This window comes from Eurytemora carolleeae, unplaced genomic scaffold (genome assembly GCF_000591075.1).
Source record: "Eurytemora carolleeae unplaced genomic scaffold, Eaff_2.0 scaffold435, whole genome shotgun sequence".
In the NCBI taxonomy this organism is placed as follows: domain Eukaryota; kingdom Metazoa; phylum Arthropoda; class Copepoda; order Calanoida; family Temoridae; genus Eurytemora; species Eurytemora carolleeae.
In genome coordinates this window covers 204710-221312 of record NW_019396475.1, presented here as the reverse complement: position 1 = coordinate 221312, position 16603 = coordinate 204710, and the positions used below count along the sequence as shown (strand labels likewise).

Here is a 16603-nt window from a genome sequence, read left to right as displayed (position 1 = left end):
AAAGGAGAGTATTAATACAGGGTGTCCCAATTGATAAAAGAAGAATAGAAATTCAGGGTGTCCCAGTGGAAAAAAGAGTAGAGATACAGGGTGTCCAAATGAATAAAAGGAGAATAGAGATACAGGGTGTCACAATATACAGGGTGTCGCATTACATGAAACGATGTTAGAGATACAGGGTGTTCCAAACATAGAAACAAGACTTTTATATCGTCGTGAATACAAGGATGCTTTGTAATAGTGGCAGTACTATATATTTCCTGACACAGCAAAATAAATAAAATTCGTTTAAAGAAAATCATGAAATTATGCAAAATGCAAATAAACTCAAAATTCTTAAAGATTTTTTTCGTTTGTAGAGGGTTACCCACAAAAGATGTGACTTCAGAGACGACTCTACAGCATTCTGTCAATTTCCTTATATTATTGATTCCCTACAACCTTAAAGGGACTGTAAAGGAAAAATGAAAGGGGGTATAGGCTGAATCTAAGAACTTCAGGAGTTGATCGAGACCTATATGTTATGTTCCTGTTTCGAGAATTTAATTTAAAACTGTGTTGAAATTATAACAAAAGATTTGGTGTAATAATTTAAGTTTTAAACAGATCATATCAGCAAAAATACGCAACCAATCTGAATATGACGATATCCCAGAGGTGTCTGAAAATTTCAGGTTTTCTCCTTTTATAATTTGAATTTAATAATTAATGGATAAAATTGATAATGATACTTCACTGCTATTGGTGGGAGTTCTGGCCACTGGATACGGACATATAAATAATATTATCAATTATATTTATTAACTATTAATTTAATTTTTCCTTTACAGTCCCTTTAAATTTGTTTCTTTCTTTGCCAAATATTTAAATATACCATTTAAAGACTATATATGCAAGGCATAAAGGCTTGATAACCTTGGTTTCGTCAAGGTTTTTGACTTTCTGGTCGTCTTCACAGCCTTATACTGTATGGGTAACCCTTGTATCTGAGTACAAGGTGGGGGCTAAGAAAAATTCTTGAAAGGTCTGGAACTTTTCGTTCATAAAACTCTGCCCAGTCCTAATTTTTATCGAAAAATGTTGGCAGTAAAGGGACTGTTAACGTATTTTCAAGTGACTCTCTATTTATGGTATTTGATCGATTTACAACAGTACCCTTAAAAGCTTTGTCTCTTGATCAAGATCCATGAGATTTTCAATTTTTATTTTTAATTGTGGTGTCAAAAACAAGTGATTTGAAAATTTCTACTTTAGAAACAATAGAGGACATTGTCAAAATTAAACTCTTTTCAAGACAAACGACGATATCTTCCACATTATTGATAAGATAAAGGTTCAAAGGATGCCATTGTGAATAAGGCATTCTCATTTTCTTGTTTTGAAATTAAAGGTCATTTGAAATTACAGCGAAAGTCCCTTTTAACTAAAGAAATGCATAACTTGGTTTAATCTAGACTAAAAAGTATCAAAATCAACCAAATACAATTGTAAATTAGTTTTATGTAGTTTCTGTCCATTTTGACAAATCATGCTCTAAAGAGAAATTATTCGTTAAAGGAATTACATCTTCGCCACAAACTCTGATCTTCTAATTCATATATCTTTGAATCCCAATGTCATAGACCTTTTATATTTATATCTATATTTATATTATTTATAGATATTTCAAACTCCCCAAAGTCCAAACCCATCTTTCATGGATTCAACAAATCTATTGCACTGAATCTAACCTGCACCCTCCTCCTGATTTGGTTCATGCACATTCGAGAGAACTAATCTTAGTTTAATAGACAGTGAAAATATCCTTATAAACATGTATATTTAGTATAAACATACTTTGTTCATTTTACAGTACACATTTAAACTTTAAAATAAATTCAAACTATGAAATTTGTGAAATCAAGTGAAATAAGTTTATATCAAAGGTTTACACTATCAGGTTGCAAGGATTTATATATTAGAAAATTTGAGTTTGTGGCAATAACTCAATTCCTTTGAAACTTTTCCCATCCTTATAATATTCTTAGAATACAATTTTCAATCTGCAGACTTGAGCATTTTCTTCAACGATTTAAAACTGTTAATCCACAATGTTAAACATATGGTTATCGCATTTACAACATTAAAGGGAGTGTTAACTATATACGAATGCGTCGAAAAATAATCGATGACTATAGGTCTGATTCCGTATTGTATTTAGAACCTATAGATCCTTGTTTCATATTTTACTTTGTACTGTGTTCAGGACCTAGAGATGATCTTAGTTATAATCCTGGTTTCAACCTTGTCCCTCCTCCTGGTCCTTCTAACCATAGGCTGCCTGGTCGTCTGGAGACGGTCTAAGGTAAGACAACAATTGCAAATATATATATACACATATATAAACACATAAATTATCGTCTCTTAACACAAACAACACAAAATTGACAATTTTTTTATCGTTTCATGTTTTTGTGCATTTCATGTACATTTTGAAAATGGCATAAATAACTGTCACTTTATGTTATTTTCTAATTTGCATGCTGTGAACGCAATGTGGCAACTAGAGAGTGGGGGTGGAGGATTTGTGTGATGATTTTGCTCCCCCTACCCATAGTGCATTACTCTCCTTATTTTTTTCATTCCTATTACTCCTCAATGTCCCCCTTTCAGAGAATTTGTCCCAACCCCCCTTTTCACGAACTCCCTAGTTGCGCCCCCGTGTGTCCCTGAACGGAAGTTTAAAAAGAATGTTTTAAAGAACTTGTCAACCTACTGCTGTGCCTTATCGTCAAATCTAGAAATCCTCTTAATTACGAGATTCGGAACATTTCTACTTTCTTTTTAAAAGTTTCGTTTTAGCAGAATATTGTATACAGGTTGTCCTAGTGATCATGGGAATGGAGTGACGACATTCAAATCGGTTTTAATTTTTGAAAATGATGGAAGAAACCAGTTTTAAAAAAAATATGACTGCACATATTTTAGAAATCCCAGATTTGGAGGAATATGTTGTTCTTGTTTTGAGTTCATTTCTCGCATAATCAGAATTAAGAATGAATGCCGCGTGGATCGAAAATGAAAATAAATTCTTCACTTAATTCCCATTTTTATTGGGACACACTGTACTTAATTCCCATTTTTATTGGGACACACTATACTTAATTCCCATTTTTATTGGGATACACTGTACTTTGTTTCTCATTTATTTTCTTCAAGCATTGTAATTTAACGATAAGAACTTGAGTTTATATATGTTAGTTAATAGCATGCAATTATTATGATGTTTCCTAATATGCAGAGGCTAATCCAGTTTTAGGAATCTAAATAATTATTATTATAATTTATACATAGATATTAGATATAGGTTTTATAAGCTGATAGATAGATGCATAGATGGATAAGCGCCAATATACAATTATCGGAAATTTTGGTTACAAGCTGGGTCCGTTTATAACATAGACAAATTATAGAACAGATGGAACAGTCTATAGTTGACAGTTTGTAACATTGACAAATGATATTACAAAAGAGATAGTCTATGGTTCCGTTTATAACATAGGCAAATGATAGAACTCATGGAACAGTCTAGTTGACAGTTTTTAACATAGACAATTGATAGAACAGCAGAGATAGTCTATGGTTGGTTTTTATAACATAGACTAATTACAGAACAGAAGAGACAGTCTTAGTTGGCTGTTTACAACATAGACTAATAACAGAACATAAGAACAGTAAAAAAGTAATAGAATTGACCTAGTAGTTACTTTTCAATTATTGACATAGACAAATAAAATAACAGAATAAATAGTCGAGTTGTCTGTTCTTAACATAGATTAAAAATAAATGGCCTAGTTTAGAAATCTGCTCTTAACATAAACAAATAATACTCAAAACAGAAAAACATATATTCTCCATTTAGTGTTAAAAAATGGCGGTTTAAAGTAAATCAGAACATCTAAATCACCAAAGGGCATTTAAAAAATAGGAAAAGCTAAAGATTGTTAAGAGGCATGTCTAAGATACACAGGAGAGAAAGGGGGGGCACTTTTAACGCTTAAAATCTAATCCAACGGACATTGGAAAAGGGTGTCTCTAATAAAGACAGTTCTACAATAAATGGGTGTTCAGGGAGCTGTTTAGACCATAATTATCTTGTAGGGGAAGGGGGGTGCCCGCTCCTGTCTCTGGTGCTGTAAACCCCAATCTACCTCCTATTTAAGGGGGTCCACCTCCTCACATACTACACATACAACCTTCTCCTACATTAATAATCATGTAAGATATAATACAGGGGGTCCCACAAAGGATGAGACTTTATTGACGACCTGCAAAACTCGAAATATAATTATCTGAAGTTTAAACTTTACAAGAAATAAATGAATTAGAGCTGCGGGACCTATAAACATAGGATTAAATACAGTTGTCTCTGAAGTTACATCCTTTAAAGGTAACCCTGATACTACTCAGTCAGGAATTAATGAAGAGTAAGATGTAGTTCAACTGGGTACGGATAACTTAACTACTTTTTCAGTGTGGTTGTGAGTGCACAATATGAGTAGTTCAACTCTCCGAACCTAGTTCAACCACATCCCGCTTTCTGATACTTTTTAACCAGACTAGTTTTGAAGCTACTTCCCGGATTCAGAATGTACCCTTGAAAACTCTGTTTAAGCAACATTGGTGTTTTTTATAATTCTTTTTAAAAATTAGGAAAACCGTTTTGAAAAGAGCTGTGATTTATCTTTGAGATACATTGCACTAGATGTTTATGATTATTTCTGCACTGTTTTACTAACATTTGTTTAATTTAAACTAAACTGTTGCATAAGTTGGTTTGATGCATGAATGTTTAATTAAAAACAAAAAATATTTGACATTTTTTTACATAGTGTTTTTAAACAGTTACGTTTTAGATTTATTTAACGTTTTCCCCCATAATTGACTTTTAACTTCATATCCATCCTATCCTTCCTATCCTTCCTGTCCTTCCTATCCTCCCTATCCTTTTTGAAAAAAACTGATTACGCATAAAAAATCTGAGAAAGAAATCTTCGATCAGCATAATTTCCATTTTTCCATTCACTGCAACAGTTTATAAACATATTCTTAATAAATTCAATGTCCGATGTAAATTCTTCAAAAATCTCCTTTTTAATCATCTCATCTTTTCTCACCCAATCCGTTGTCAAAGATAACCAACCTTTTTAATCTGAGCACTTTCTAAGGGACTCAGGCCAAATTTAAAAAATTTAAGCCGCGGTTTAAATTAAAGCCGCCGCTCAAATATGGTTAGTTCAACTTAAATTTGTATTAAATTTGTCAAGATTTAAGCCGGCGGTCAATTAAAACCGGTTTTTTGGGGATTTAAGACGTGGCTTAAATTCATTAAATTCGGACACTGTTTACGTAATTTTAAGTGTATCCTTCCATTTAAAAACTTTTTAAATTCCCGATGTGGCGATGTATAACAATGACAAAGATTACTTCGTTTTCTCTAACTTAAAAAATGTCCAGGAGAAGAACAACGATTTTTCATTATATTTCCATAAATGTTGTTAAAAGGGTACCACAGTCAATCGGAGTGTCGATGGATGGTCACCTGAAATTACGTTGACATTCCCTTTAATCTAAATGTTTGGTTTTCCCACCTCATTGGTTCTAATCAATCATTTGCCAATCCTTCCCGTTCATCCCCCATTATTCAATCCATTTCTTTTTATCCAATACAGAAATCCCTGCACCCTACTCCCCTAATCCCTCGGTCCAATCCTGTCATGTTTTTACACCCAAAACCGGTTTGTGCAGATCCTTGTTTTTGTTTAGGAAACCGGTTTGGACGTTGATGGATCAGAGGATTTTGCTTGTCTGGAAGATCCAGGGACTGTGTGTCGGATACATCCAGGAATATATCTAATATATCAATATCAATATACAATAAATATATATCTATTACAGGAATATATCTAATATATCTAATTTATCAATATCAATATACAATAAATATATATCTATTACAGGAATATATCTAATATATCTAATTTATCAATATACAATATATATATATCTATTACAGGAATATATCTTATATATCTAATATATCAATATACAATACATATACATATATCTATTATAAGAAAAGAAGACTATGGTTTACAGGGTTGACCACAAAGAATAAGACTGAAAAGACGACCTGAAACTCTTTAAAAGTAACGATTTCTATTTGACAAAGAATAAAATAAGTTGCCAGGAATTAAGAATACATATAAGGAAACAGACAGTATACATCTTGTAGAGTCGTCTCTGAATTCTTATCCTTTGTGGGTAACCCTGTTTATATAAACATGAACATGAACATGAACATGAACATGAAACACTGATATCTAGACAACTATGAAAGTTATTCATCAAATATTCGACAGTCGCAACGGTGTGAGAACTTGCACATCTTGGTTAGCAGTGGAATATATCAATAAACATGAATATGAATTAGATATATTGTATCCTAGGCTACTCTACATATAAACCAGGATCCCGACCTCGAGGTTTCAGTTCTCACTCCCTCTACCTCCATCCTCTTGACCTCCAGCAAACCGGAGACCACCGATCTGACCTCCGTCAAGGTGATCTTGAACAACAAGCTGACCTACTCTCAGGGATCTCAACGCCGGAGCGACCGATTCTTAGAAGAAACTGGTCAAATCACTGCTCTAACCCATCAGGTAACATTGTTCAATTTAAAGGGATTGTTCACCTATATAAGTATGATTAAAGGGATTTTTCACCTATATAAGTATGATTAAAGGGATTGTTCACCTAAATAAGTATGATTAAAGGGATTGTTCACCTATTTAAGTATGTTTAAAGGGATTGTTCACCTATTTAAGTATGTTTAAAGGGATTGTTCACCTATTTAAGTATGTTTAAAGGGATTGTTCACCTATCGTAAAGTCGGGATTGAAATTCCATTTTGAGTATTTTTATGATTTCTGAGGCAGAATTTACAGACTTTGAGCCGCGGCTCAATTATGGTTGGTTCCACTTAGAATTGTATTCAATGTTTCAAGGTTTAAGCCAGCGCTCAATTGAAAACGGTTTTTTGGGGATTTGAGAAGATGCCCAAATTCATTAAATTCGGACTATGAATTGCTTATTTCATTATATCGTAATAAAATTCGTCTTCCTATTCCACAGTTTTTTTTCGGGTTCACTGTAGACAAATTAAATGTTTTTAAAAAGCCTAAGAGTATAAATGCTAAACCCAGGTTTAAAGTCTATAAGGTAGATGGAGAGGGGACTGATCTAGGGGATTGAAAGGATGAAAACTTTTCTACAAAGTTTCCCCCGGGTTCCCTCTCCAGATTCCCCCCCCCTGGGCTCCTTCGTCTCTTTAGATCCCCCCGGGAATCCCCCCAGGACGGATCTAATTAAAGTAAATCTAATAACTAGGCCTTTGAGAAACTTTAAAGCATATTCAAACTATCAATGGAAGGTTAAAAAAATAAATCTATTCATGATATTTCCCCCCCAATTATTTTGATCATATTTTTTCTTTCATATTTATGAAAATATCCACTTATAATGCAGCCATTTAATAAAATGCATATTTTGTCAACATTTGCAGATACTTTAATTAGGAAAAATTGTATGTGCTCCCCCCCCCTCTCCTTACATCATGCACAATGTAAGAATGCTATGATCATCTTTTGAGGGGAAAATATTTGATTAATTCAATGATTTCAATACAAATGTTAAAACAACATTTAATTCTGAAAAGATAAACAAATCCTCATCAATTTTCTTCAATGTGTTGAAAATATAAATCCGAAGTTTAAACAATTTAATTTTAAAGAATTTGTTTGGAATTTTTTCCACGAATTTTGTCAATTTCTTCTAAAAAGCTGAGATAATGAAAGTCTAAGAATAACAACTAGATAATATATAATCAGCTGTTTTTCCCGGGAAAATGGCGCCAATCTTTCCAGTCTTTCAACACTAATGGAGACCAAAATGCCGCAAATGTTTTCTAAAATAATATAATTAAGTTCTGCATTTCCATCAGGTTTTGTCCACTCTTCAAAGATTTTCAGATAATTAAGCTTAAATGTATCTTTTATTCACAGGGCGCTTCGCGTACATATATTTCTGATGATAATCTTCTAGTTCTCTTATTTCTAATATGTCTGCAAGCCTTTTATATAGTTGAAATAAAAATATCAATTAAAAAGTTTCATTTTATCCTGTTTTTTATCAACGGTTTTCCTAACTTTTTAAATCAAGATAATTTTGAGGCTGATTTTTTAAATTTTGAGCAGGCATACCCATAAGCCTCGCTTGGGCTAATGTAAGTTTCCACAACAGATTAGGACTGGCAATACGATAATTCTTAAATACTTTTGAACCCTATCTCAGATATCATATTTTCATATTTTTATTCAACTACAAAGCAAGAGATAATACAAATAAAAAAATCACAATTTACTCTGTAGTTTAGACCCGCCTAACCAGAGTATAAACGAATGAGAATGGCAAATAAAAACAATGTACATTGTTTACATTTTAAACATAAGAATGATGATAAATCAGGAAAAAGGCAAGGAGGAGTTGAGGGAGTATAAGTGAAAGGGAGGATACTCAGCGTAAGGGTTGGAACAGAGGGAATATATGTTATTAAATTCATGTTTATTAACTACAGGGTGAAGAAGATAGTAAAGACTAAGTTTATCCACATGATACACAGTTTTTTTTACAGATATAATTTGCATAACTATCTAAATAGATCTTGGCGACTTTTCTTTTAAACGATTTTGCAGATTTAGTTTCTTTCAGCTCTAATTCAATCGAATTCCATATTTTTGGAAATAAAGGAGAGGGGAAAACATTCTAGAGTTTTAAAGAGAACCCGTTCTTTAATTGCCAATTTGCGAAAAATGCATGGTACAAATGTAAAATTCTTGCAGTTATTTCTAAGAAATTCGGCCTTTTTTGTGAAGCACCCATTGAGCTAAAATATTTTTTGTGAACCACCCATTGAGCTAAAATATTTTTTGTGAAGCACCCATTGAGCTAAAATATTTTTTGTGAAGCACCCATTGAGCTAAAATACTTTTTACCTAAAGCCTTATATATTGTGCAGATTATCTAAAATTGAAATCAAATATTTTAAAAATAAGTGTTTTTTTTTGCTGAGATGATAGTAATAGTGAAATAAACAAAGTTTTTTTGCAAACCAATGTTTTATAGAAATATTCATTTTATAAGTTTTCTTCCACATTTCGCGGATTCATCGGATGATTTTCTGATTTCTCATTTATTGACAACTTTCATAAAAAGTTTGATTCCTGTTGAACTCAAACTTAAAGTGTTAGAAATTAAATTATGAAAATGAACCCATGAATGTTAAACTAGATTCAGATAAAAAATTGACGGTTTAGAAGGGTTAGAGTTGTGGTAAACCCATACTCCATAACAAGTTCTCGAAAATGTATCTATCCAGGTCCAACCTGTCCGCTATCAAAGTCCTCCAGGACACAACTCACCTGGCTTATAATGCCACACAGGGACACAAGCGTAGCTATCAAAACAAGCTATCAATTCAGTGCTCTAAATGTTACAAAGGGACACAAGCCTAGCTTTCCAAAATGTTACATATCGATCCCAAATGATGGGGACAATCCGCTCTAAATATCACACAAGGACACAAACCTAGATATGCAACAAGCTATATATCGCTTGTGGTATCTGGGAACCACAAATACGTGCAATAAATGGTATCTAAAATCTACACTTAATAAGATTTATACAAGTACTTAAACCTGTTTATATCTATCATGTGTGTAACCTGTTGACGTTGCAGATCGGGTTAGTCCTATTCCGCGGGCCTAACTCCTCATGCGCTGTCATATATATTTGTATTCACACAAGGACACAAACCTAGATATGCAACAAGCTATATATCGATCGATCGAATACTAATTATAAGGGGGTGTAAAGCACTGTGAATTGCTAGGATATTGTTAATACTAATTAAGGGGGTGTAAAGCGCTGTGAATTGCTAGGATATTGTTACTACTAATTAAAGGGGTGTAAATCGCTGTGAATTGCTAGGATATTGTTAATACTAATTAAGGGGGTGTAAAGCGCTGTGAATTGCTAGAATATTGTTACTACTAATTAAGGGGGTGTAAAGCGCTGTGAATTGCTAGGATATTGTTAATACTAATTAAGGGGGTGTAAAGCGCTGTGAATTGCTAGGATATTGTTACTACTAATTAAGAGGGTTAAAGCGCTGTGTATTGCTAGGATATTATTACTACTAATTAAGATGGTATAAAGCGCTGTGAATTGCTAGGATATTGTTACTACTAATTAAGAGGGTTAAAGCGCTGTGTATTGCTAGGATATTGTTACTACTAATTAAGATGGTGTAAAGCGCTGTAAATTTCTAGGATATTGTTACTACTAATTAATATGGTGTAAAGCGCTGTGAATTGCTAGGATATTGCTACTAATGTAAAGTGGTGTAAAGCGTTGTGAATTGCTAGGATATTGTTACTACTGTAAAGTGGTAACATGTCTATAGTTATCAGTATAAATTAGATGAAGAAGGTTAGAGTAAAAACACCTGTCCTGATATACAGGGTGTCAACAAATAATTAAAAATCTGGAAAAATATTCTTGAAAATATTATTTATTGGTTGAAAGGGTTGATGAAGTGCTTTCTATTGACTCTACAATCAAAGTGTTAAATGCCCGATTCAGAACGGTACCCTTTAATTTTTTATTTGAGTAAGGCAAAGGTTTAAAGGAGTTCGTTGTGCATTGGACTTGTAAATTTTTAACCGGATGGTTACTTGAAATCACATATCGACATTGTTGAACCCCCTCTCTGCCATTTTAGCAAGTTGCAACTCAATCAAAGGACAACTCATGTTTTTGGGGACATACTGTGCTTTAAAGATCTCTTTGTAAATTTTAGAAAATCCCCCGAACCCTTTCTTTTTCCAACACGTACTGACAAGTTAAACAAGTTGTTGGAAATTCATCCAATAGTATTTTGAAAACTTTTAAACAAGGAATATTTGAAAACATATATTTGATGTATAGTGTAAGTGTATAAAGACTGTTAAGCTAGGTTATCAACAGGCTCAAAATATCTAGATACTCCTTGAGATATCACACCTAGCCGAGCTCCGCTTCAGTTGATTGGAACTTCTCACAACCCTCATAAACTCTCGACTCAGATCTACTTCTTTTAGATCTTCCTCTCAAGTAAATCTGTGCTCGGGTTGGGGGATACACGTTCCAATCTAAAAAGATTGACCGCCATTATTTTATTCAAAACAACGAAAAACTTTACCATAGAAAGTTTCAAATGAGTATAGCGATCATATAAACACATTTAATCATAAATAAAAGAAATATCAAAGATTCGTTAACTTCAGGACTAAAATTTCATTATTATTATTATTACTATTATTATTATAATTATTATTATTGTTATTCAGGTCATGTATATGCTGAACCTGAAAGTTTACAATATGAACCAACGGATTCAGGGTTCACTGAGGAATGGAGTGATCTAACTTCGGACAGGGATTACAACAATATATTTATTTATAATAATTTAAAACCCCCTTTAAAGTCAATATAACTAATTTAGTAAAGTTTTCCTTCAAGCAAGACTTCATGGGAAAATTATTTTAAATTTTTGTCTGTCAACATTTTAATTTCATATTTATATTTCTCAACTTTTTTCAGAAGACTGCAAAGCTAAGATTGTTTAAGAAGCAAAAATATAAATGAATTTTCTAAAATATTGAAAGCTATCCATTTTATAATTATTTTCAAAAACGTTGTCTGATCAAGAATACATAAGATAATCATGAATTCTCTATTTACAATTGATCATTTTATATTGTGGTCTCTCACGCCCCACCTGTGTACATTTGAATATCCGAGCTGGGCCAACCTAATTGCACACGCACCTCTGCCCCTTTAGTAAAAGTAAATTCAACCTAAATGAAGCATCAAGTCTGACCGCGTCAACCTTGTTGCACCAGCTAGTCCTGTCCATAGAGCTAGGTACAGTACAAACTGGGACCGGAAAGGATGACCCGGCTCGGAAATTCAAATGTACTACAGTTGCCCGTGTGCAGTTCAACTTTGGTCTGTACCGCTAATTTACAATTACTAAAGCGGTGCAGAGTAGTGTGCTATCTAAAAGTGTCTTGGCTTTCTTTAGAAACAATGAAAAATACGAGATTTAAACAATTTTTCAGCTAGAAAAACGACAATATCTTTCACTGGGCATGGTGTTAAAGGAAGAGTAACTTGTAGAACTACTGTCACAATTGTTAAAAATAGTAAAATATGTTTGTTGTTTAATTTGTAGAAAGGAGGAAAGTATATACACAAGCAGCAGTTCAAGTAATACAGGTGAGCATCTTTTCCTGTTTAAATCGTCTTTTTTACGCAGCATTTGTTGATTATCTTGTATCATAATTAAAGCATTAGAAATGTATTAAAGTAATCATGTTATTCCCAAAATGTTGTCTGATCTAGTTAAAAAGTAATGGAATCATTACAAATGTTGCTTCTAATAATTTATGAGACACTAAAAGTGGTCTTTAATGTGACAAACATGTTTTTTATCTACTATAAATGTGTTAGAACCATCCAACAGATATATTATTTAAAAGCTAATCACTGGATCATACTGTATAGAAAAGGTGTTCTGTTTATGACTGATGAAATCCATAATTGAATAAAAATGTTAAAAGCCGATTTTGAAAGAAGTTAGAATTACCCCCAAAGTTCCTTTAACAAAAATTTTTTGTTAAGGATTAGTAGCTGAGGAGACTCAGGAGCAGAGTAAATTTCGAACCCATAGGCTTATTCTAGAACAGGTGGTTTTCCAAATGTTTTATCACAATTAACAAATAGATTATTAAGTACAATGGGTGGAAACAGATACATTTGGATCAATCATACACGACGTCACAAGTGTCAAATATAACAAGAAAAACGAAATTTTCTCACATTAAATGAAAATAAAGAACACAAAATTTTAATGTAAGATAAGCACTTTAGTCTAAAATTATCACAATTATTAATAGTTTTGTCGGACAAAAAACAGCTTTACTAAGAGTTTACAATTCCTATAACGTTGCCATCTATTGTACTAGAATCTATTTGACAATTAAAAGCGAAAACTTTAAAGGAATTGAGTTTTTGTCACAAACTATAATTTTCTAATCCCCTCTATATCTTTAAAGATATTCAAATTAAATTAGATTATTTGATCTATTCATAGTTTGAAATATTTAAGGTCTAATACACTGGGTTGAAATGATAAAGGTCATAGAAAATCTGAGTTTGTGGCTGAAACTTAATTCCTTTGCAATGGTGCTTCACTGAAAACTTTAGTGCATTTGAAGTTTTATCACAGGTCTAAACTTGTTTATTGGAATAGTAAAAATCTACCAGTTCAAAGGAATCGAGTCTTTGCAACAAATCTCAATTTTCTAATACCCATATATATCTACAAGCAAACTATGTAAACCTTTGCTATTTTAAACTTTGATTTTTGATATAACAGAAGTCATAGTTTGAAATATCTAAGGTCTACAACAATGGGTTATTAAGATATAGGGATTTAAAAATCAGAGTTTGTGGCAAAGACTCAATTCCTTTGAAACTTTAAATTTGAAGCGATCAAGTGCGTAATCCGTGATTGGTGGTGGCAAAATTCTTTTAATTTCAGTATTAATTTTTTAGACAACTTATAAAAACTAGTTTTGTTCGTTTTCAAGTACAACATAACAGAAAAATGAAATCTAAAAGGGTTTCAACTCCAATTCTGTACTATATTGTACAACTTATAGAGTTTAAAATTTTAAATGTGAATAAAGATTTTAAAGGGTATAATAAACCATTGTGTTCAGGTAATAGGATTCTATAAACGTAAAATTACTTAAATTAAATTACTTTTGGGTTAATTCTGTCATTAAAGGGACTGTTTACGCTATTTCAACAAGTGATACTTCAATCAAAAAGTTGCACGCCCGATTTACAACAGTATATCATGAATAATTTGAACAAGATTTAGGAAGGTTTTTTAAACATGTTGAATTCTGTAAACTACATTCCTTCTCCTTCAACGAGTGACTATTGTAGCGAAACCTCAATTAAAACTCTTAAATTTTAACAGAAAAAAAAACAAGAATATCTCAGCTATTGCGTAAAAGATAGGTTTAAAGGAACCACATGCAAGCAAGAATGGAGGGTTTCTTGTAATTACGTTAATTGTTTTACATCGGCTTTCTTGTTATATCATTAGTGGATATATTATACGTATCCTCACAGTGAGATCCTTAAAACTGTGGAAGAAGAAGACGATATTTAAATCATTTTATGTGTATTTGATATTGTTGTAAAAGAAATATTTTTACCAGTAGTTTGAAGATAAACTTATAAACTGAACTGAGTCTGTGTGTTTTAAGTGTAGACATATGTACAACTGTTTTTTCCTTGATGTTAAATATATATTATAAGTCGTCTTTCTGTGCACTACCTGTCACGTGTTTAATTAACGAGGTCTTTGAAGAGTTTCTTTCAAACTTAAAGAGTTCAAACATGTTTTCTCAACTAAACTTGTGTTAAGAAATTAGGTGACTTCTCAATTAGTTAGAGAAATTTCTACCGAAATATATTCAAATTAAGCTTTTAACATCTTGTCTAACAATGTCTTCCAAAACTCAAAGGATGTTTAATAAAAAAAAATTGTTTAAATTTTTGCAATTTTTGTTTTATTTCAAATATTCAATTTGAAAATACATTTTATAATTATGGACTAAAATCTTTTAAAAAAATTTAAATGTCGCATTTTTTGCAAAACAAGCTAATTTTCTTGAGATGCACTTAACATGGTCAAAGGCTTTTCAAAAAGTTATTTTATCATTTTTGGACATTTTTTTTTGGAAAACATTTTTACTATCTGGATTTTGCAAAAAAAATAAAAATTTTCAAATTTGCACATTTTTGCTGCAGATTCTTAAAGTAAAGCTAAAGAGCCTTCCAATGATGTATCATTTGTTATATTTGGACATCAAACATGGGAATCAGAGGGGGAGGGGTCAATAATATTATCTTTAATTAAATATTTTCTTAGATGGAATCCAAGTCTGGCGTGTACACTGTAGACCCCAATCTATACTCTGTTGGCGGGAACACGATGTACTCAATAGACCCCAAATCTGGAGTGTACACTGTGTCCCGGCCCGGAGAAACTCGTGGAAGATGTGCACGTGGCGAGGGATACCTGCGAGGGAAAGGAGAGGGAAAGGGAGAGGGTCGAGGGAGAACTATGAGAACGAGGGAGGAAAGAGGAAAAAATATTCAAGGATTCCATTCTCTGGGTAGAAGGCAGGACCAGGTAAAAAAAAAATTTCTCAAAAAAAATATCTTTCAAAGTTTGAATAGAACAGCAAAAAAAAATGAGATGAAACTAACAATTATTTGCGCAATAGATTGTAAATTAACCCCCCCCCCTTCCCCTCATTTAAACAACAAACATTACTGTCTAAATGTAGTTAGCAACAGTTTATTGTGACATAAAAAAATTGAGACTCACCACTCTAATCTCGACTAAACCTTTAACCATCTTTTTTCTTTTTCTGCAGAACGCTTATAAAAGATCTTTTTTTATTTTAAGAAAAACTAAAATTTCCATTTTCAGGGGTTGAGAGGTTCGGAGACGAGACAGCAAACCAGAAATAATGTTTAAACAAGGTTGTGAATTATGACTTGTAAAAGGTCAAAAGTTAGTGAAATTAAGAACAAAAACTTTCAAAGAAAAAAAGTGACTTCATTTTTAAAAGGATCAAAAATGTTTTGAAAAAGTGAAAAAGTTTTAGTAGAAAAAAACTCAAGGTTAAATATCTGAAAGAGCTTAATTAAACTCATTGAGCAGCTTGTGCAATACAAAGATAAAAAGTTTATGAACTGAAAGCAAATCTTGTTGCAAAGTGATTGTTCCAATTTGCATCTAAATTTCTATGATAATATTTATGTTATAGAAAGTAGTTTTTTTCTATATGAAAAGAAACAAATGAATTGAGGCTTTGCCACAAACTCTAAATTTCTAAGCCATTCATCTTTGCAACCCATTTTCACACTAAGAATTCTGTTAGATTAAATAGAATAAAATTTTAAGGGAAAAGAAAATTTAAGTTTGTGGCAAAGACTTACTTACTTTGTATATAATTTAATCCAATTTCAAAACCTCACCACATGATATTTTTGAACAACATAATTTCACTGAATGTTCCTTACAAGCAAGAAATTGCTTCCATAACTCTCTTGTTTCCTTAAAAATGAATATATACCATAATACACCAATTTTGGAATTCAGCCATTCGGTCAATTATATCCCCTAGGGCCAGCGTAATACTTTTTGTAAAAATAAAATATTTAATCGGTATTATTGTAAATTTGGTTGATCGGTGTCAAATACACCTTGAACAAATTTAAATAACATATATACAAAACAAAATTTTAAAATACGATTGAATTTTTCATCTGATTTGAGTAAAACCCTAAAATGCACAAAATTAATATCAAA

At 32.1% G+C, this 16603-nt stretch overlaps 1 protein-coding gene across 2 annotated transcripts in view; it reads left to right on the top strand.

Moving 5' to 3' along the window:
* The window catches only part of LOC111703956 (latrophilin Cirl), a 41571-nt gene extending 25741 nt beyond the window's left edge, over window positions 1-15830 (top strand). Inside the window, exons 11-19 of one of the 2 annotated variants that reach the window (XM_023476054.1) lie at window positions 2246-2344; window positions 4141-4257; window positions 5806-5884; window positions 6489-6701; window positions 11487-11574; window positions 12374-12417; window positions 12823-12887; window positions 15152-15415; window positions 15719-15830. In XM_023476054.1, coding sequence (XP_023331822.1) covers window positions 2246-2344; window positions 4141-4257; window positions 5806-5884; window positions 6489-6701; window positions 11487-11574; window positions 12374-12417; window positions 12823-12887; window positions 15152-15415; window positions 15719-15766 — 1017 coding nt within the window. In that variant the 3' untranslated portion in view covers window positions 15767-15830. The remainder of the gene's footprint in view (window positions 1-2245; window positions 2345-4140; window positions 4258-5805; window positions 5885-6488; window positions 6702-11486; window positions 11575-12373; window positions 12418-12822; window positions 12888-15151; window positions 15416-15718) is intronic. The other variant, XM_023476055.1, reaches the window with a different exon arrangement.
* Window positions 15831-16603: the final 773 nt, after the last annotated feature.